The sequence below is a fragment of the Muscardinus avellanarius genome (genome assembly GCF_963383645.1).
Source record: "Muscardinus avellanarius genome assembly, chromosome: 2".
Taxonomy (NCBI): Eukaryota; Metazoa; Chordata; class Mammalia; order Rodentia; family Gliridae; genus Muscardinus; species Muscardinus avellanarius.
In genome coordinates, this window is record NC_137787.1 from 64887745 (window position 1) to 64910640 (window position 22896).

Below are 22896 nucleotides of genomic sequence, written 5' to 3' on the forward strand. Positions count from 1 at the left end.
GCGCTCCCGCGGCCGCCGCCGCTACCGGAGGCGCAGGAGCCTCGCGATAGTGTTTGCACAGGCGGCGCGTGACGCTGCCGCCGCCTGTAACTGATGCAGAGGTTACCCCGCCGCCTCAGCCGCCACCCAGCGCCCGCCGCCGCCGCCGCCCGGGCCCCGCCGCGGCCGCCGCACTGCAGAGGTGCCGGCGGGTCCCGCCCGCGGAAGTGCCCCCGGCCCGCGCCCGCCGCGCCGCGCCCCCGGCCCGCGCCCCGCCGCCGGCCTCCGCCCCGGGCCCTGCCGCCGCCCGCCCGCCCGCTCGCCCTCCGCGCGGCCCCCGCCATGACGGAGGCGGGTGCCGGGGCCGCCGCCGCCGCCGCAGGGGGGGAGTCGGCTTCCCAGAAAGTAGCTTGATGAGTGTCCAAAGTAGCAGTGGAAGTTTGGAGGGGCCGCCATCTTGGTCCCAGCTCTCCACGTCTCCAACCCCGGGCGCGGCGGCGGCGGCCAGGTCCCTGCTGAATCACACGCCGCCCTCCGGGAGGCCCCGGGAAGGTAAGCGCCGCCCGCGCCCCGCCGCCCCGCGACCCCGGCCGGGCGCGGGCGAGGCGCGGGGTCCGGGGACGGGGCGGGGGCGCGCGGCCGGGGGCGGGAGCCGGCCGCTCGGTGTGCCAGTGCACCGGCCGCCCCGCCTCGGCCGCCGCCGCCCTCCGCGCCCCGCGGCCTCCCCCGAGCCCGCGCCCGGCCGGGGACCCGGGGCGCCCTCCGAGAGGCGCCCCGACCACCTCGGCCGACTGGGATCCCCGCGCGGCCCCCAGAGCGGGTCCAGCCACAGGCCGGCTCGGGCGGCGTGTGCGCCGGCCCTCCAGATGGCTGCAACTTTCTCCCCCTCGCCATCGCCCCCTGCGCGTCCGCGGTGTCTCCTCGCGTGCCAGCGGGCTCCCGCGCTGCCCCGACAGGGTTGTGGGGTCTGTGGGAAGGATCGGCGTAAAGGTTACCGCAAACACGCACCCGATCGGTTACAATTGTTTTCCAAGTTTTCTGGCTTCTTGCATGCCAGGGTGCTGCCGCCAGATGTAGCAGTTACACAGCGAGCAAGGCGCGGGAGTGCTTTTTGACTGAAATTTCAACTTGCTGTATTTAACTTGAAGTATACGACGTAAAATGGAATTGGGGAGAGCACGCATTTATGGGGGGGGAGAAGTGTGCATTGGATTTCTTTTTACGCTCTTTTGTCTGGAAAAAGCGTAGCGGTATTCATCAGCAATGGGTAAAAGGGTTGTGCACTCCCAGTAGTCTCACACTAGGAGATTATAGACGTTAAAAAAAAAAAAAAAACAACAAAAAACGTTTGGAAGTCTAACAGCGTAGCGGATCTTTAAAATGATGCAGGAGCTTCGACTTAGGTAGGAATCGGTGGGGTTAGTTTATTTTTAAAATATCTCTCGATATTGACTATCAAGATCCTTGACAATTGTTAAGTGTTTTGTGCTCCGGATCCAGTGGTTCAGGCACTGCATTCTTTGTCATTTTGTTCCTGTGAGCATGTGTGAAAGTGACAATAGGCTCAAAGATTGGCATGAATATGTTCTAGAAAATTCATGGAAAGGTTTGATTTATGGCATTCATTAAACATGCCGACTGCATTGACAGGCATTTCCCCCTTTCACCTCTCTCCCAATCCTGATTTTTTTTTATTGTTAGAAGATAAAAGCTTATTTATTGAATAACTCAAATTTGATACATTTGATTTTTTACACTTGAAAATAATGTAAATGACTATTTTGAAATGTATTTTGTAAATAGAGCAGTTGGTGCTTTTAGCATATTTTTACTTATGTCTGTAGTTTCATTAAGGTGCTTAATGATAGTGTCGTGAGTTGAGAAAGACCATTTTATTTTTAAAAGGCTAAATCTTGTCATTCACCTCATTCCTTTCTCAAGTACTTAAGCCACTGTGATGAATCAGGACCTGCAGTAGATACTGAGGACACAGTATTGAATTGTTGACATCTGTTATTAGTATTGGGAATTTCAGAGTCACAAAATCTAGATGGTGAGTTTCTGAGGTCATTTCAGCTCTAAACTTCTCATCTCTTATACATTCTCCTGCACTTTTCCTGATTGATGCTTGAACACTTTGAGAGTTTGGAATAATTTACTTTGAACTTCCAGATAACTAGAATTCCCCCAGCATAGTAGGTTTTTTTGGTAACTTATAGTAGTAAGCCTGTTAATTCATGAAATAATAGGATGTGCTTTTGTGAAAGTTATACTTCACAACAAATACTTGGTTTTCTTTGGTGCTGGGGATCAAACCCAGGTTCTGGAGTATGGTAGGCAAGTGCTCTACCACTGAGCTGTACCCCCAGCCTGCACATTAAGTACTTGGCCACAGTGAGATATTTTCTTTTTTACTAACCAGTATGTAAAGTAAAATTATGTTAATTCTCTAGGGTTATATATTCATTTTTAGATTTGGAACTTTTCTCAGATTTCACTAATGGTAACAGGAATTATACATACGAAAGATGTAAAGATGGAGATGCTTTATGTTGAGTGGAATTCCATTGTGTGTGTGTATGTATGTATGTATGTATGTATGTATGTATGTATGTCTGTGTTACTAGGGATGGAACCCAGGGGCATTCTACCTCCAAGCTACACCTCCAGCTCTATTTTTTATTTTTTATTTTGAAACAGGGTCTCAGTGAGTTGCAAAGGGCCTCACTAAGCAGTAACTGAGGCTGTCTGCCAACTGGGATCCTCCTGTCTCAGCCTCCCAAATGTTGGGATTACAAGCATATGCCACCAGGCCTGGCCCATTTTTTTTTTTTTTAAACAAGTATTTTGAAACAGAGTCTCAATGAGTTGCAAAGGGCCTCACTGAATAGTAGCTGAGGCTGTCAGCAAACTGGGATCCTCCTGTCTCAGCCTCCCAAATGCTGGGATTATAAACATGTGCCACCAGGCCTGGCCCATTTTTTATTTTAACAAGAGTTTAGCTCCTTTTGCAGTTGTATTCATTAATATGTTGCATAAATGAATTTTGAGAGAACTTTTGACTTCAAGTGACTCAACTCATAAGAATTGTTCATATTAATGGGATTTGAAAGTATTAAATGTATGTATCAAGAAGAAAACAAACTTAAGCCAGGTGCAGTGGCGCACGCTTGTAACCCCAGTACTTTGGAGGCCGAGACAGGAGGATCGCAGGTTCATGGCCAGCCTCAGCTACACAGTGAGGCCCTCTGCAACTTAGTGACACCCTGTTTCAAAATAAAAAATAGGGCTGTGGGTGTAGCTCAGAGGTAGAAGCTATCTTTTCAGCAACTATATAGTTCTATATATATATGCCCTGGGCTTTATCCCCAGTACCACACACCCACAAAAAGTGCCATTAAGTACCTGTGAGCTTTACTTATTTTGAAGTTTTGACATATTTGAAATGAGAAACATCAAATATAATGTAATTCTTTTTTTTTCTTCTTCCCAGTACTGGGAATGGGACCAAAGGGCATTCTATCTCTGAGCTACACCCTGAGCCCTATTTTTCTCCTCCTCCTCCTCCTCCTCCTCCTCCTCCTCCTCCTCCTCCTCCTCCTCCTCCTCCGTGTGTGGTACTGGGGGTGGAACCCAGGGGCTTTTCTACCTCCAGGCTGTACTCCCAGACTTATTTTATACTTTATTTGGAAACAGGGTCTCACTAAGTTGTTGAGAGCCTCAGTCAGTAGCTGAGGCTGGCTTCAAACCTGTGCATTCCTGCCTCAGCCTCCAAGTGCTGGGATTACAAGTGTGCGCCACCATGCCTGGCCTTATTCTTTATTTTTGAAACAGGGTCTCACTGAGTTGCAAAGGGCCTCACTAAATAGCTGAGACTTTGCTAGAACTGCTATCCTCCTGTCTCAGCCTCCTAAATGCTGGGATTACAAGTGTGCGCCACCATGCCCAGCTAATGTGATTCCTTTTAACGCTCTATATTTTGCCTTTTTCCTCTTTTTGTTACAATATTCCCAATGCCATAGGTTTTTATTTGGAGGGGATTCTCAGAGGCATTCTACCTCTAACCTGTATCCTTAGCCCTATTTTATTTTCAAACAGGGTCTCCCTACTTTGTTGAGGGCCTTGCTAAATTGCTGTGACTGGTTGCAAACCTCTGATCCTCGAGTCTTAGCCTCCAAGTACTGGAATTACAGGTGTGCATCACCATACCCAGCTTCATATAATTTTATGTGATTTAGAAATAAGTTATAGCTTTAAACAAAATATTTAGGAGCCAGATGTGGTGGTGTACACTTGTAATCCCAGTGCTTAGGAGTCTGAGACAGGAGGATTGCACAGGTTTGAAGCCAGCCTTAGCTACTTAGTGAGGCTCTCAGCAACTTAGTGAGACCCTGTTTCAAAATAAAATATAAAATAGGTTGGGGGTGTAGCCTGGAGGTAGAGGCCCCTGGGTTCCAACCCTAGGACTACACATATACAAAAAAAACTAAACTAAAATATTTAGGAATGTAAGTGGGCATGGTGGCCCACACTTGCAATCTCAGAATTTGGGAGACTGAGATGAGGATTACAGGTTTGTGGTCAGTTTCAGCAACTTAGTGAGGCCATTTGCAATTTAGTGAGACCCTGTTTCAAAATAATGGATAAGAACCGAGCATGGTGGCACACTTTTTTTTTTTTTTTTTTTTTTTTGGTGGTACTGGGGTTCCTGGAAGCCCTTCTACCTCCGGGCTATACTCCCAGACCTATTTTTTATTTGGAAACAGGGTCTCTTAAGCCAGCACGGCTGGCTCTGAACCAGCGTGATCCTCCTGTCTCCGCCTCCCAAGTGTGGGGATTACAAGCGTGCACACACTTTTAATCTCAGCATTTGGGAGGCTGAGACAGGGAGAATCCGGGTTCCAGGACAGTCCCAACTATTTAGTGAGGCCCTTTGCAACTCAGTGAGACCCTGTTTCAAACTAAAGAACCAGTGGGGCATGGTGGCGCAAGCTTGTAATCCCCGCGCTTGGGAGGTGGAGACAGGAGGATTGCACAGGTTTGAAGCCAGCCTTGCTGGCTTAAGAGACCCTGTTTAAAAAAAAAAAAAAAAAAAAAAGGTCTGGGAGTGTAGCCCGGAGGTAGAAGGGTTCCATCCCCAGTACCACCACCAAAAAAAAAAAAAAAAAAAAAGAATAAATAAGTAGAGTTGGGGGTATAGCTCAGAGGTAGAATGCCCCTGGGTTCCATCCCCAGTACCACACACACACACACAAAAGATAAAATAGAACTGGGATGTAGCTTAGAGGTAGAATGCCCATGGGTTTATTCCTCAGTAAAACACATGCATATATCCACACAACAATCTAGTAGAATTTCGAAATTTATATGATTAAGATAGCGTAGAATGTTTTCTTTTGTTTGGGTTTTGAAGCTTTTTTTTTTTTTTAATCAGTCTATATTTTCTTAGAGATGCTCAGCAGTGTAACTCCAGATTTTCTGTTGGATCTTTTGAATTTATAATCTCCATCCCATTTTGTCTTCTATAATCTTCTGATTAAGGGGGTGGGGAGTTAAAAAATTAAGTTTTCAAATAAAGGTCAGCTTTACTATTTCTGAAGTCCAGGAACCTCATCATATTGGTTATATAAGCAGATGGATTTTGGGTTTCTTTTCTTTCTTTTTGCATGTCAGTTCATGAGTATTTTTGAATTGGTTATTGCTAAGAATAAAATTATTGATTATACCCAATACTTGTATTTTCTTTCCTGTTCCATTTTGCCAGGTGAATAATTTTACTCTTTGTGTGAATAATGGAAGTAGTTTGGTCCAAAAGACTGCATCACAGTGCAGTCAAACTGTTACTCTTTCCATATTTGAAGGCTGCATTCCTTAGATAAAAGAATTAACTATTTGAGTTCACATTATTGGCTACCTGTAGAGAGATGTTAAGAATAAAAGTGTACCACAGAGCTCTGCAGGCCTTTAATTTCTTGAAATCACTACCTAGAGGAGGCCATGGTTATATGTTTGATTCCAGCTCATGAAGAGATATGTGGTAGGCACATTCTTTATGGAGGCACATTTATATAATTAGGAGAGAGAGAAGAGAGACACCAAGATAGAGGTCTGGAAGTCTGCTTATGAGAAATAGGCTATGCTTTAACCTTTTTTTTTTTTTTTTTTTTTTTTGGTCTCAAGACTCCCTTATTCTCTTAAAAATTATTAAAAGTCTGTAGTTTTTGTAAACCCAGAATTTGGGAGGCTGAGACAGGAAGATCACTTATTTGAGACTAGCTTCAGCAACTTAGACACTCAGCAATCTAGAGAGACCCTATTTGAAAACAAAAAATAAATATGTCTGGGAGGTGTAGTTTGAAGAGAGACTGCCCCTGGATTCAATCCCAGGATGTCTCTCCCTCATTCTAAATGTAGTTAAACTATACTTGAGTTTCCATTGACCTTTTTGAGTATTATCTCAATTCGGTAGAATGAAACTATTGTTGGCTTTATTATTATTTTGCATTTTTATTGTGCTTTTCCTCTGAAGATTTTCCTGCCTATTTTGTAGTCAGTGAGATCAGTCTTCCTAGCTGGGCATGGTGGCGCAGGCTTGTAATTCCAGTTCTTGGGAGGCTGAGACAAGAAGATCACAGGTTTGTGACCAGCCTCTCAGCTACTTAGGCCTTTCACAACCTCTACACACACACAATAAAAAGATCAGTCTTCCTGAAATATTGCTAAATTCCCTCTGAAATATAATAGTTTTGGAGACATGTTAGGGAACCAAATACTTTTTTTTTTTTTTTTGGTACTGGGTATTGATCCCAGGGGCATTCTACTTCCAAGCTACACCATAGCTCGATTTTTTTATCTTATTTGGAAACAGGGTCTCAGTAGGTTGCTGAAAGCCTTGTTTCATTACCAAGGCCGACTATCCTGCCATCCTCTTGTCTCAGCCTCCTGAGTACTGGGATTATGAGTGTGGCTAGAATTTTAAATTTTTTATTCATTAAATTATACTCAATATTTATCATTGCCCCTTTTTTTGTGGTACTGGGGATTGAACCCATGGGCATTTTACCTCTGATCATACCCCCAGCCCTATTTTTTATTCTTTATTTTTTGAAACAGAGTCTTAGTTGTGGAGCCTCACTAAGTTCCTGAGGCTGGCCATGAACCTGCTATCCTCCTATCTTAGCCTCCCAAGTACTGGGGTTACAAGTATGCACTACCATGCTGTTTTGCTATCTTATATTTTAGTTTTATATGGATTATATTCTCTTCTGTGTGTTAGATTTTTGGTGGTGGGAAGTTAGGCATAAATTCTCATAACTTACTTAAGGCCAATTAATTAATTAAATTTTGCAGCGTTAGGGATTGAACCCAGAGGTATTCTTCCTCTGAGTTCTATTTCTTATTATTTTGAAACAGGTCTCACTAAATTGCAGAGGGCCTCACTAAGTAGCTGAGGGATGCCTTAAACCTGCCATCCTTCTGTCTCAGCCTTCCAAGCACTGAGGCCAATATAATAACTAGTAAGTGGCACCTCAGCTTGGGACTTCATGTACTTGTTGCATCTGGGCTTAAAGCTCATTTTCTATAGACAAACCATAGAAATAAGTTATTTGGTTTCATTAATCTTGTGTGTGTTTTTTTTTTTCCAGGTCTGGGGAACCCAGGGGCATTCAACCTCCAAGCTACACCTGCCCTATTTTTTATTCTTTAAGACAGGGTCTCACTAAGTTGTGGAGGGTCTCACTAAGTAGCTGAGGCTGTCTGCAAACTGCAATCCTCCTGTCTCAGCCTCCCCAATGCTGGGATTACAAATTTGTGCCACCACGCCTGGCTTGTTCATAATTTCTAAGGATCTTAACGATAATTTAGAGGAATAGTATTATCAAGTGGGAGAAAAAAGTATGGTATAGATGAGAAAGTGATTGTGGTCCAAGTGTAGAACTACTTTGCCAATAATTAGCTACATCACCTTGGGCAAGTTGCTTATCTCTCTTATCAGTTTCATAAAATAAGGATTACAGAGCTGAAGGGTACCATCGAGACAATATAGAATAAACCTCTTATTTTACAGATGAAGAAACTTAGATATACCCAGGCTTTCACTGTTAGAGTTGGGACCAAAATTCAGTTTTTTGACTCTCAGATGGTTTTACCAATATACTTTATAGTTTTTTATCTATAAAATTAGGGGGTGGGATTAAAAGTATTCAAATGTTTTTTCAAGCTCAAAAATTCTTGTTATATTAGAGTAAGTTTGTAGCTTTTATTTACTGGTGAAAGAAATGCTTCTTAAAGAAACAGTATCGCCTTTTCAAGATTGTTTTTGGCCTGGTTCATTTGGGAGGCATAATCGCTTGTGCAGAGAAGGCTGAGGCAGGAGGATCACTTGAACTGAATTTGAGACCATTGTAGATAACATATCAAGAACCCATATCAAAAAACAAAAATAAAAGTTACATTTTGGTTTGTTAAGAATATTTAAGTTTATGAGTATGGAAAGGAAGATGCTAGGTGGGCTTGTTTTTTGAAAATTATATACATTGTAAAACACTTGCTAATCTGTTAAAAAAAATTATGTAGTTTACACAGATAACAATGTGATGCCCTAAAGTGAAATAAGTGGGTGATTGTTCCTCAGAATATAGGTCGGGAGTAGTTTTCAGCCTGGCACCGTATGTTTGCCTATTGTCAGGTGCGTGTATTCTTTGACATCCCATGGGATTTTCTTATTTCCGTAGCACCTCTGTCTTTCTACATTTTATTATATTTTTATTTGTATTACCTACTAGACAGAAAAGTCTTGGATTCAGAAATGTGTTTTGTTCATTTCCATATTTTCAGAGTATAATAAGATATCCTCTACAGAGTTGGCACCCAACTAGAAGTTTTGTTGAAGGAGTATTATATATATCATAGACACATTTCAACGTAGGAAAATGCTTATTTTAGTAATTCTTACATAAGTTATATTTTACAGGGTGATATAGCTAATAGTTTTAAATCATTTAATCTCATAACCCTGTGAGATATCTTCAGTTACTATTCTGTTTTACAGATGGGAAGCTAAAGCCCAGAGAAGTAAAGAAACTTGCCTGCTGTGACCCAGAGTAGTAGATGGCAGGGCTGGGATTTGAAACAAGGCTGTGTATTTTAATCACTAGGGGATATTGCCTAAGATGTAAAAGTTTGGTTCTTAGCTGTTTTTTTCTCTGACCAGTCTTTTAGGCTCATTCAGTTTACTTCTAAAAATTTTTTTTTTGCCTGCATTTTATACATGTGTGAAGATAAGATTAAAGCAAACAAATGAACAAAAAACCTCAGACAACCCAATTTCAAAACCTGTATGTATCAGCTATGCAAAACCTACATTTTTTTTTTTTTTTTTTTTTTTTTTTTTTGTGGTACTGGGGGTGGAACCCTGGGGAATTCTACCTCTGAGCTATAGCCCCAGCCCTATTTTTTATTGTTTTGAAACAGGGTTTCACTGAGTTGCAAAAGGTCTCACTAAGTAGCTGAGGCTGGCCACAAACTGGGATCTTCCTGTCTCAGCCTCCCAAATGCTGGGATTACAAACGTGCACCAAGCCTGGCAGAATTTATGTTTCTTAAAAGATAAGTTTAGTTCCTTTGTGGAAAGTGTTAGAATTGCATTAATGAAAAATCTTATTTTCATGTAAGGTAATCTAATTTGGAGTTCTTTGTATTGTAATGTTTTGGCCTCATAAGCCCATAACATATAAACAATAGAATTTGAACAAAGAATGTTACATTATCCATATAGGAGCAGTCCCCTTGTTTCAGAGTCTTTGAACCTGATGGATAAAGCTCTGTATAGAATTGTGATGCTTTATATCAGACCTTTGGCCTTCATTACTATTCAATACGAGATGGGGAAAGAAACTTGAGGCGCATTCTGGCTCAAGTATAAAAGTATTTAAAGTTGAGTGCAGTGGCACATACTTGCAATCTCGATACATGGGAGGCTGAGACTAGAGGATTGCAGTACCAGCCTTAGTAATTTAGCAAGTTTTCAGTGTCAACCATAGTCACTTAGCAAGGCTCTCTGCCATTTAGTGATACTCTTATTTCATTTTTAAATTTTTTTTGGTACTGGGGATGGAACCCAGGGGCTTTCTACCTCTGGGCTCTACTCCTATACTTATTTTATATTTTATTTGGAACTAGGGTCTCACTAAGTTGCTGAGAGCCTCACTAAATAGCTGAGGCTGGCTTCGAACCTGTGTGATCCTCCTGTCTCAGCCTCCCAAGTGCTAGGATTACTAGCATGCACCACCATGCCCAGCCTAGTGCCTAGTGATACTCTATTAAAAAAAAAAAAAAAAAAAAGGACTGGAGGTGATGGTCAGAAACAGAATGCCCCTGAGTTCAATCCCAAGTATCCCCACCCACAAATAAAAATAAGGATTATGTTTAGCTCACACACCAGCAATGCATGAGATGGGCATGATGTATGAGGCAGGTAGTATTCAATCTGTCTTAGAAATACTGGTTTTAGCAAGCCAGGCGTGGTGGTGCCCACTTGTAATCCCAGTACTTGGGAGGCTGAAACAGGAGGATCCCTTAGATTTGAAGTGAGCCTCAGTCACTTAGTGAGGCTCTCAGCAACTTAGTGAGAGACCCTGTTTTAAAATAAACTATAAAGCCGGGCATGGTGGTGCACGCTTGTAATCCCCACGCTTGGGAGGCAGAGACAGGAGGATTGCGCAGGTTCGAAGCCAGCCGCGCGCGCTGGCTTAGGAGACCCTGTTTCCAAATAAAAATGTAAAAATAGGTCTGGGAGTGTAGCCCGGAGGTAGAAGGGCTTCCAGGAACCCCAGTACCACACACACACACACACAAATAATAAAATAAAATAAAATAAACTATAAAATAGGTCTGAGAGTATACCTCAGAGGTAGAAAGCCCCTGGGTGTGCGCGCGCGCGCGCGCGCGCGCACACACACACACACACACACACACATACAATCCATTGTTATGTTTTCTTAGTAGTTCTTATTCTATTACTTAAAATTTTATAAACAACAAGCCAGGTATGGTGGTGCACGCTTGTAATCCTAGTACTTGGGAGTCTGAGACAGGAGGATCATGCAGGTTTGAAGCCAGCCTCAGCTACTTAGTGAGGCTCTTGGCAACTTAGTGAGACTCTGTTTCCAAATAAAATATAAAATAGGTTTGGTAGTATAGTGCAGAGGTAGGAGGCCCCTGGGTTCCATCCCCAGTACCACACACAAAAAATTTTAAAAACAACAAAACAATAAGGTGAATAATACCTGCAAGTTCTCAGCCCCCCCTCCCTTCCTCATGTTTCCTACCTTTCTGATCTGGCTGATATCATTCTACAGTCCTGCACCACATGACATGTTTTCAGTACAGGCTAAATATATTCACCATAAGATTATGTTGCTGTAACTTGCTTAGTTTGTGAATTCATACCCTGATGTTTGCATAGGGCCTAAGGGGGCAGTTGTTTCCTCTTCTTCCTTTGTCTCTTTTTTCCTTCTCCTCCTCCCCCCCCCCCCCCCATGGAACCCAGAGGCATTCTACCTCCAAGTTATATCCCCAACCTGGTTTTATTTCTTTTTCTTTTCTTTTCTTTTCTTATTCTTTTTTTTTTTTTTTTTTTTTTTTTGTGGTACTGGGGATGGATCCCTTCTCTGGGATATACTCCCATACCTATTTTATATTTTTATTTGGAGACAGGGTCTCTTAAACCAGGGAGGCTGGCTTCGAACCTGTGCGATCCTGTCTTTGCCTCCCAAGTGCAGGGATTACAAGTGTGCGCCACCACGCCCGGCGCTATTTTATATTTTGAAATAGGGTCTCAATAAGTTGTAGATGGCCTTTCCAAGTTGCTAGCCAAATTGCGGAGGCTGGCTCTGATATGATCCCTCCCTGTCTCAGCTTCCTAAGTACTGGGATTAAAAGCATGCACCACCATGTCCTGCTTTAAGGGTGCATTTCTTAGGGCATTCCCTGATTTAAGTGGTACGTGGCTGTACTTAGGTTTTGGTATTGATTAAAATGCATTATTACATAGTATAAAATATACTGGTAAAAATGCATTATTACATAGAAAGTGAATATAAATTAGGATGGTTATGTTTGACCTGGACTTCACTTTGGGTTTTGGTACTTACTCTAGTTAACTGAACCTCTGATACAGGTTTTCTTGTTTGTAGGTTATACAATATTAACAATAGGAATTACCTTACAAGTTGTGAGAATTAGATGGAAAATGCATGTTATATTAACAACTGTAAATGTATTTCAACTATTACTGTTATGTGTGGATATAATGATTCTTTAGAATGTAAATGTTTTCATCTCTTTTTTTTATGATGGAGAATAAGGAACAAGTACCATCTGGTTAAATGTTCTTATGGTCAGAGACACTTGACTTACATTGCCTCTCTGTCTGGTTGAAGAATTCTAGCTAAGTTTTTGTCTGACAGAGGCAGATTTCAGACAGTGTTGTAAATTACTGCTTTCATTTTAATTTCTTTGGCTTGAGAACTGGTCACATTTATGAGACATAGTTATACATTTAAGCATCAAACACTAGATTTGGAAAAGCAATATTTATATCTTGTCTTTGACATGTAGTAATACACTTCAGAACCTGTGTTGTGCTTTTTGTGTTCGTATTTGTAACAAGGAGAGTGGTTCATGTGCACTACATGCTTTTGTTTTACTAGTGATTGTGTGGACAGGATGTCATGGGGATTAGGAGCGTGGATCTGGGCTTTATCTTTTATCCATCACTTATGATCTCTGTGATCTTGGGGATGTTATTTACTATTGTAACTGTTGTTGATGGTGTGTGTATTGGTGAACATTTTTCTTTTGAGAAGGAAGGGACAGAAAAAATGAGTCAAGGGTGTATTCATTTTGAGTCACTCCTCCATGCCAGTCTGGTATGGAGCTGTATTTCTATTTTCTGTATTTCTATCTTTCTAATAAACTTCTTTAAATCTTAAAAAAAAAAGAAAAGAAAAAAAATGAGTCAGTATTGAGGAGTTATTGAAAAGTAACTTAAAGGCTACATTCCCTCATTTTTACATGTTTCCAAAAATTTTTTTTTTCCAGCAGGGTACTGGGGATAGAACCCAGGGGTATTCTACCTCAGAGCTACACCCCAATCCTATTTTTTATTCTTTATTTTGAAACTCACTAAATTGCAAAGGCCATCATTGATATCTTGGAAGCTGTGGTCCTCCTGTCTCAGCTTCCCAAGTACCGGGGTTACAAACATAAGCATGGGCCACCAGCCCAGCTGATACTGCCCTCCCCCCCCCCATACTGGATGGAACCCAGGGACATTCTACCTCCAAGCTATACCCACAGCCCTATTTTTTATTCTTTATTTTATGAAACAGCATCTCACTAAGTTGTGGGGGGAGCTCACTAAGTAGCTGAGGCTGGTTGCAAATTTGGATGCTCCTGTCTCAGCCACCCATGTAATGGGATTACAAGTATGTGCCACCACACCTGGCTGATAATTGATATTTATTTATTTATTTTTGAGGTACTGGGGATGGAACCCAGGGGCATCCTACCTTTGAGCTATAACCCCAGCCCTATTTTTTAATTATTTATTTTGAAACAGGGTCTCACTGAGTTGCAAAGAGCCTTACTAAGTAGCTGAGGCTGTCCATGAACTGTGATCCTCCTGTTTTAGTCTCTCAAATGCTGGGATTACAAGGGTGCGACACCATGCCTTACATGAGTGTATATAATTCATTTAGTTAATAGACACACCAAAACTTAATCACAGTTTTCAGTCTTATTTTTTTGCACTCTAAACTTTCATGAATATAATAATTTTTTCTTCCTTTTAACTACTTCTTTAGTATGCATTTTAAGGATTTGTTTTACTGGTTAAAAGGGGTAAATTTTTTGAAAAAATTTTTTTTTGCAGTACTGAGGCTGGAACCCAGGGGCATTTTACCTCCGAGCTATATCCCCAGCCCTATTTTTTTTTTATTATTATTCTTTAATAATAACAGGGTCTCACTAAGTAGCTGAGGCTATCCACAAATCACGATCCACCTGTCTCAGCTTCCCAAATGCTGGGATTACAAGTGTGTGCCACCACACCCGGCTTTGAGGTTCTTTTTTTTTTTTTAACTTAATATGTATTTTTTCACTTACTTTATAATGGGGTAACTAGGATTTTAAAGTCTATTCTTTCTATCAAGGATGAATCAATTGTCAGAATATTAGAGCTTATATAGAAATCTTACTGGCATACTTAATTTTATTTATTCAGCAAGTATTTTTGGACCTGGAGCTTAGTACTGAGAAAACAAAAGTACATAATAGCCCCTGTGAGGCAGTCTAGTGAGGAAGTCTAACTTATTAACATGTAATTCATACTTTTGGACTAGTTACTGGGGATTGAACCAAGGAGCATTCTATCTCTGAGCTACACTCTCAGCTCTTTTTATTTTGAAGCAGGACCTTGAAAAGTTGCTGAGGCTGACTTTGAAACTGTGTCCCTCCTGTCTCAGCCTCCAAGTACTGGGATTACAAGCCTGCATCACCATGTCTGGCTTTAATTCTGTTCTTTCTTGTTCTGAGGTTGAGATCTCAGCCTAAAGTTGAATTTCATTTTTGTCTGACTAGTGCAGTGAGGCTGTCATGTGTTTTGCTTTTTTTTTTTTTTTTTTTTTTTTTTTTTTTGCGGTACTGGGGATGGAACCCAGGGACATTTTACCTTTAAGCTACACTCCCAGCCTTATTTTTTTATTCTTTATTTTGAAACAGGGTCTCACTTAGTTGCAAAGAGCCTCACTAAGTAGCTGAGGGTGTCTGCAAACCTGAATCCTCTCTCAGCCTACCAAATGCTGGGATTACACGCATGTGCCACCACGCCTGGCTAATCATTCGTTCTTGAATAAGAACACATCTCCGGGAGAGGAGAAAACTCATATAACCAGATTCACCTTTCTGGGAGTTTGTTTTTTTCTCAGTTTTGATCTCATGATTCTTTACTACCTGGTATCTAGGAGCAGACTTTTTAACCTAGTTCAACTTTTTGAACTTGGCCAGGAGATTGTTTGATTTACCTCAATCACTAGAAGTTATTGTTTGCATCTATCTATCTATTTATTTTTGTGGTACTGGGGATTGAACCCAGCCAGGGGCATTCTATCTCCGAGCTACACCCCCAGCCCTATTTTTTATTATTTTGAAACAGGATCTACTAAGTTGCAAAAAGCCTCATTAAGTATCTGAGGTCAACTCCAACCTGTGATTCTCCTGTTTCAGCCTCCCAAGTACTGGGATTGCAGGTGTGTACCACCATACCTGGCTTTATGGAAAATTTTATGCATTTCTGTACAAATAAAATCGTAGAGCATAGTGATCTCACTGAGTTGCAAAGAGCCTCACTAAATATCTGAGGCTGTCCACAAACCGTGATCCTCCTGTCTTGGCTTCCCAAATGTTGGGATAATAAGTGTGCGCCATCATGCCTGACATGCAGTATATATATTTTTAAATAGCTCTTTTCCTTTGTGAAATGGTTATAGTGAAGCTGATCACAGTGTGATGCTGCAGAAATATAACCGATCATGATGCTTAAGATTGTCACAAGAATTTGTAAGTTCATATTCATATATGTTTGGCTAGGATAATAAATGTATATCACTGCTTTAGTTACAGAAAGAGTCTTACAGCATTTTGGGTTTTGGGGGAAATTTTTATACATTGTAGTTATTGGTTAGTTCTCCCCCACCCCTCTTCAGTACTAGGGGTGTCGACCTATGACCTTAGTTTCCCAGGGCTTCATGTGTGAGAGGCAAGTACTTTATTACTGAGATACACTCCTAGCCCCAAGTTAAATTTATTTATTGGCCATCATCTTTGTTTCCAAGATGCTCTTCTGATCTGCTCTAGTCCAAGCCACTATTTTATCTAGAACATGGTATGACTGCCTAGCAGGTGTCCCTATAGCCTCTTTGTAAATAGTAGATAGTAATACAGAACTAATACCCAACTAACAGTATTTAATTTTCTAAGATAGCTCAGCTTATATTTTTTCTTTCATTATTACCTGGTTTTATGTATTTACATAGGGTTATAAGAAATTCTATTTTGTTGGTATTTGTGTTACCTATTATTTAGGAGGAATTTGTTCATACATATTGTTGCATTAACCTTCATGACAGTGAGCTAGACATTTGTACTTTCTTTTAGGAATAAGGAGACTGAGACTGACAGTTACTAAGTGGTAGAGTTGAGATTCCGATTTAGTTTTGTTTTCCAGATTATATTTCTTCAGTTTAAGAATGCCTGAGAACATGTGCTTATTCATTAAAGAAAGAAATGTTTATTACTAGTTTACTATGTCCTGGGCACTTTTTTAGGCACTTTGCTATTTCAGTGAACAACTAAGACCAAAAATATTGTTTTGGAGCTTATCATATTCTGTGAGGAAATATACTGGCTTGCAGGTACAACCTTAAAAAAAAAAACAAGCTTCAGATAAAAATTAAACTTGTATATTTATATAAGCTCATTGCATGTTGGCCTACTCTACTAATATAAGGCAGTATAGTTATGCTTTTAATGAAACTTATTTTAAAATTTGGTACTAGGGATTGAACCCAGGAGCATTTTACCTTTGAGCTACACCCCCAATCTTATTTCTAATTTTTATTTTGAAAAAGGGTTTCACTAAGTTGTGGAGTGCCTTCCTTAAGTAGCTGAGACTGGCCGTGAATCTGCAATCCTCCTGTCTCAGCCTTCCAAACTTGGGGTTACAAGTATGTGCCACTGTGCCTGGCTTTAATGAAGTTTAAAAAAATTTTTTTTAACATATACCTGTTTCCCAAGATAATTAAAACCCTAAAAGATACACAAGCTTTTGTGTTAAAACTGATGATTGTCAAAGCTGTGTGATAGGTACATTGCCACATTCATCCTACTTCTTTATAATAAACTTTTGAAAGTTTTCATAATTATAACCAATAACTTTCAGCTGGATGTGGTGATGCATAGTTGTAATCCCAGTACTTGGGAGGCTGAGAAAGGAGGATTGCAGGTTTGCAGCCACTTAGGCCCTCTGCAACTTAGGCCCACTTAGGCCCACTCAGCTACTTAGGCCCTCTGCAACTTAGTGAGACCCTGTTTCAAAATAAAGAATAACAAAATAGGGTTGGGAGTGTAGCTCAAAGTTAGAATGCCACTGTATTCCATCTCTACTGCTGCAAATAAATAAATAAATAAATAACTTTCTGTATTTCCGACATTTTTTGTGAGGAAATTTGTGTTTTAAAGACATTCACAAATTTTAGAACTAGGAAAGATGTCTGGCAGTCATCATTACTTTCAAGATTCTGCACTAATTACTATTCTGTATCTTACATTTCCCCAATAATACAAAAGCAGTTTTCCAGCTTATGACATGTTTTCTTGAAGATTATTTTCATGGGTACCTAGCATTTCAATAAGTGGATATACAGTAATATATTTCATTATTCCATTACCACTGGTGACTCAGAAGTTTCTAGTTTCTTGCTGTTAAAAACAGTACTGCAACAAACATATTTGTACCTAAAATGTGTTATTTAAATTTAGGATTGTTTCATTAAAACAATGACTCTCAAAGCATAGTAGGAAAGATGATATATAAATATTAGTGCTATTTATCTTTTCCTACTCACCTCACAATCTCCATTCAGAATATAAGAATTAACAGTAGGCCAGAGACTGTTGTTTTTTTATTTTTTATTTTTTTTTTGGTGGTACTGGGGTTCCTGGAAACCCTTCTACCTCCGGGCTACACTCCCAGACCTATTTTTACATTTTTATTTGGAAACAGGGTCTCTTAAGCCAGCAAGGCTGGCTTCAAATTTGTGCAATCCTCCTGTCTCCACCTCCCAAGCGCGGGGATTACAAGCATGTGCCACCACTCCGGGCTGGCTGAGACTGTTATCTTTTGAAAGGCTTGTTTGCAAAGACTTTCCACCCTTTCCTAAGTAAGAATGCTGAATACCTGCATCCTCCTGGGACTGTTGATACAGTATAGGAAGATGTACTCCCTAAAAAACTTCAGATGCAGTTTTTAATGGGCTTTCCCGAGCAGGCACATCACATGTATGTTGCTACATTTTCATTGATGAGGGAAAAGCAAGCTCTGTATGACCTCTCTAGTGAAGGAGAAAATATAAGGAGGCCAGCATATGGCTTACACTAGACTCCACCTATCCCCCTTTCCTTTATGATCACCCTTATGATCGGGCTGAGATTCCTTACCATGTCACTGTAATGTATCTCAGTCATCAGTACACTATATACTAAGTTCCTTGAGTCCATCTAGCAAATATCCGAACATGGGGATGACTGTGGGAACACTTGACAAAGTATCTAAAGCACATTCTGCCGAAAACCATACCAAAACAGATTGATATTTAATATTCAAACACTAGTAAGAGAGCTGAATGTGGTGGCCCATGCTTGTAATCCCAGCAGCATTTGGGAGGCTGAGACAAGAGGATTGCAGTTCTCTGACAGCCTCAGCTACTTAGTGAGGCACATTGCAACTCAGTGAGATCCTTTTTCAAAATAAAGAATAAAAAATAGGGTTGGAGGTGTAGCTTGGAGGTAGAATGCCCCTGGGTCCCAACCCTAGTACGGGGTTGAGGGGGCCAAAACAAAACACTAGTAAGGTACCAAGTACACAGCCCTAGGCAAGACCTAGTGATTGCCCTGGCATTTGTGAGGTTATAGAGAGCCCAGCTAAGTTCATTTCAAATGTAATCTTTCCCTGTCAATACAAGCATATGCGCACAGTTCTGAAAGTCCCTCGGCAGACAAAGTGAGGATAATAGATATGATGTTGACCAAATGACTATAGTGAAACCACTGTATGAACATTTAGAATATCCTACCCTAGTTTATTATATAATACATTTAGATTGCATTTTAATATGTATGTAGCATTCTTAAATAGAGTAAGAACCTTTCTTCCTGATCAGAGATTTACTTGATGCAGAGTAGACTGTAAAAATAAAGGCTGTTCCTTAAAGTATTGGCACAGAAAGCAGACACATAGGCCAATGTAGCAGAATAGAAGATTCAGAAACAAATCCACATACTTATAGCCAATTGAATTTTGACAAAGAGGCCAAAAACTTATGCTGGAAAAAAGATAACCAGTTCAACAAATGCTGTTGGCAAAACTGATTATCCATATGCAGAAAAATGTAAATAAATCCCACTTTCTCACCCTGCACAAGTCAATTCATGATGGATCAAAGACCTGGAAATTAGACCAGAGACTTTGTAGTTACTTGAAGAGGGCATAGGACCAACACTCCCAACATGTAGGCAAGGGTAAAAACTTCTCAGTAAGCCCCCAAAGGCACACAAAATTAAAATGAGCATTAATTTGTGGGATTGACTTAAAACTGAAGAGTTTCTGTGTAGCAAACTATTGAGAACTTCAAGAGAGAGCCTACAGAATGGGAGATCTTTGGCAGCTACTGCTCTGTTAGAGGATTAATATCTAGTATATACAAATAATTCAAGAAACCTACTTCCAAAAAATAACTCAATCAAAAAAATGGACAAGTGAACTAAATAGACACTTCACAAAAGAGATACAAATGGCCAATAAATATATGGCAAATGTTCAACATCATCAGCAATTAGAGAGATACAAATCAAAACTACCCTGAGATTTCACCTAACTCCAATTAGAATGGCAATAATTAAAAACACAATAATAAGTGCTGGTGAGAATGTGGAGAAGTAGGAATTCTGGTACATTGTTGGTGGGATTGCAAATTAGTGCAATCACTTTGGGAAACATCCTTCATTTCTTAGAAGAGTGGGAATGAACCTACCATATGACCCCAGCTATACAACTTCAGGGTACCTACCCAAAATAATTGAAACCAGACTGTCATAGTAATGCATGCATAACTATGTTTGTACCTGCACAACTCATAATTGCTAAGCTATGGAACCAGCTCAGATGTCTATTATCAGATGATTGGATTACAAAATTATGGGATATGTATACTCATGGAATTTTACTCAGCCATAAAGAAGAACAAAATTATGTCATTTTCAGGGAGGTGGATGGAATTGGAAATAGTATGCTAAGTGAAATTAGGTCACAAAAGGTGAAAGGACAGATGTTCTCCCTCATATGCGGAAGCTAGGAGAATTTGGGATATGGAGGGACTCCAGGCAAATTAGGAGAAACGTTACTGGAGTGAAGGAGGGACCTAACTGAGGGTGATGGGAGAAAGGAGGGACTTGAAGAGGGAAACATTTCAATGGACATGTTGTACATACATAGATTTATCAAAGACAAGTTACTGCTGAGCATAGGAAGGAGGGAAGGGCTCCATGAGTGCTGGGTGATTGTATGCCTTTATCATCCTGAAATTTGAGTATGATTACAATGTGTCAAAAGGAAAAAAAGTAAAGCTGTTTCCTGTATTGGGATGAAAGAATAGACCAACTAGTGCCATGGGGCTGTACATCATCACTCCTATTATGGCACATATCAAATGGTTACCTCTGAAGAGAGGAGGATTTTGGAAGATAGGAATATTGAGACTTTTCACCCTTATATTTTAATGTTTATATCAGCAAGTACTATTACATTAAAAACAAAAAGAAAAAGGTCGTGAATAGTGCTTAGGTTAGAGGTAGGATACCAGTCCGTTGACTTATTAGTGATGAGAGGATACATACCGGGTCACATTTTACTAGCTTCCTATTCTAGAGCTTTTCTGCAGAATATACCTTCTCCCTGCATAATTAAGTCTTCCTATACTATACTTCCTTCCTTTTGGACCTTTTGGGGATAAAAATGCTTAGTATCAATTTCCTTTTTTAAAAAAAATTGTTATTGGTAGTATTGGGGATTGAACCCAGGGGCTTTTTACCTCTGAGCTACACTCCTAGACTTTTTTTTTTTTTTTTTAAATATTGAAACAGAAACAGGGTCTTGCTAAGTTGCTGAGGCTGGCCCACATCCTGTGCGCCTCCTGTCTCAGCCTCCCAAGTACTGGGATTACAGGTGTGTACAACTGTGTCCATCCTCAATTTCCTTACTTAAGAGTAAGGAAGCTATATGTTAATATAGAAATATGGTTTAGTATAAAAATATGTATATCTACTTATATACACACATATAGAGAGTATGAAAAAGAGACTGATTTTAAAGGTAGCTAATTAAGCCTGTTGTGGCACATGCTTGTAATCCCACTACTTGGGAGGCTGAGACAGGAGGATTACAGGTTTGTAGCCAGCCTCAGTTACTTAGTGAAGCCTTTTGCAGTTTAGGCCCTGTTTCAAAATAAAAAATAAAATAGGGCTGGGGGTGTAGCTCAGAGGTAAAACATCTGTGGGTTCAACCCCCAGTACCACACACAGAAAAGTAACAAATTAAGCCAGTTGCAGCTAGGGATGCCTGAAATCCTAGTACTAGCGGGAGGCTGAGGAAAGAGAATTGCGGTTTTGAGGCCAGCCATGGCAATTTAGTGAGACCCTGTTTCAAAATAAAAAATAAAGCCGGGCATGGTGGCGCACGCTTGTAATCCCAGCATTCGGGAGGCTGAGACCAGAGGTTAATATTGTGGTTCAGGGACAGCCTCAGCTACTTAGTGAGGCCCTCCACAACTCAGTGAGACTTGGTTTCAAAATAAAGAATAAAAAATAGGGCAGGAGGTGTAGCTTGGAGGTTGTATTCCCCTGGGTTCCATCCCCAGACCTGCAATAAATAACTAAATAAAATAAAATAGGGCTGGGGTATAGAATATCCTCCTGGGTTCAGTCCCTATTACCACAAAATAAAACAAAAAAACACTTTAACAACTCTATAACTTTTATTATCTCTATCTTAAATATAAGGAAGCTGAATTGTGGAGATGTTAAGGAACTTGGCCAAGCTCAAACAACTTATATGTTTATTTTTTATTAAAAATTAGTTGTCAGCTAGGTGTGGTGGTGCACACTTGTAAATCCCAGCATTTGGGAGTCTGGGTCAGGAGGATGGTGGTTCCTGGACAGCCTCAGCTACTTAGTGAGGCCCTTTGCAACTCAGTGAGACCTTGTTTCAAAATAAAGAATAAAAAATAGGGTTGGGGGTGTAGCTCGGAGGTGGAATACCCTTTGGTTCCATCCCCAGTACTGCAAAATAACAACAACAATAATAATAATAATAGTAAAATAATAATAATAAATTAGTTGTCAGACATTTTTTATAAATAAGAATAAAAGGCCAGGCGTGGTGGCACACGCTTGTAATCCCCGCGCTTGGGAGGCGGAGACATGAGGATAGTGCAGGTTCAAAGCCAGCCACGCTGGCTTAAGAGACCCTGTTTCCAAATAAAAAATAAAGTATAAAAATAGGTCTGGGAGTGTAGCCTGGAGATAGAAGAGTTTCCAGGAACCTCAGTACCCCCCCCCCAAATAAATAAATATAAGGTTGAGATTATTTATTTCCCATAAGGTTATTACAGTATAGAGAATCAGATTTACCTCTGATGCAATTATGTATCTCCTTATGTGAATGATTTGATCTTAGTATATCTGAATCCTTTGCTGAATTAAAAATGTTTAAAATTACCAAGTGTGTTAAAAAAAAAGGTGAATTATTTATCTATCTTGGAGTGATTCTAGATCAGACCTTGTCTTTACCACAGGCTTGATATATGTAGCTAGATGGATAAATATATGGTTTCAAGATATTAATATTTTGGTGAAATAGAAAAAGTTCAAAAACAAACTTATGTTTATATGGAGAGTGGTAGATAATTAGAAGGGTGTTTCAAATTAGTGGGGGAAGATTTAATTATTTGCGATATTATGAAATTTTTCTTGTAAAATATTCTAGATATATATAGTTTTAAAATGAATTAGATGCCTAAATGTT

General features: G+C 40.3%; 1 protein-coding gene across 1 annotated transcript in view; it reads left to right on the plus strand.

Annotated features, from left to right (window-relative positions):
- Positions 1 to 392: 392 nt before the first annotated feature.
- Positions 393 to 22896, plus strand: part of TLK1 (tousled like kinase 1) — a gene marked incomplete at both ends in the record, with an annotated part of 144283 nt that continues 121779 nt past the window's right edge. Inside the window, one exon of the mRNA XM_080689060.1 lies at positions 393 to 531. Within this exon, the coding sequence (XP_080545186.1) occupies positions 393 to 531 (139 nt within the window). The remainder of the gene's footprint in view (positions 532 to 22896) is intronic.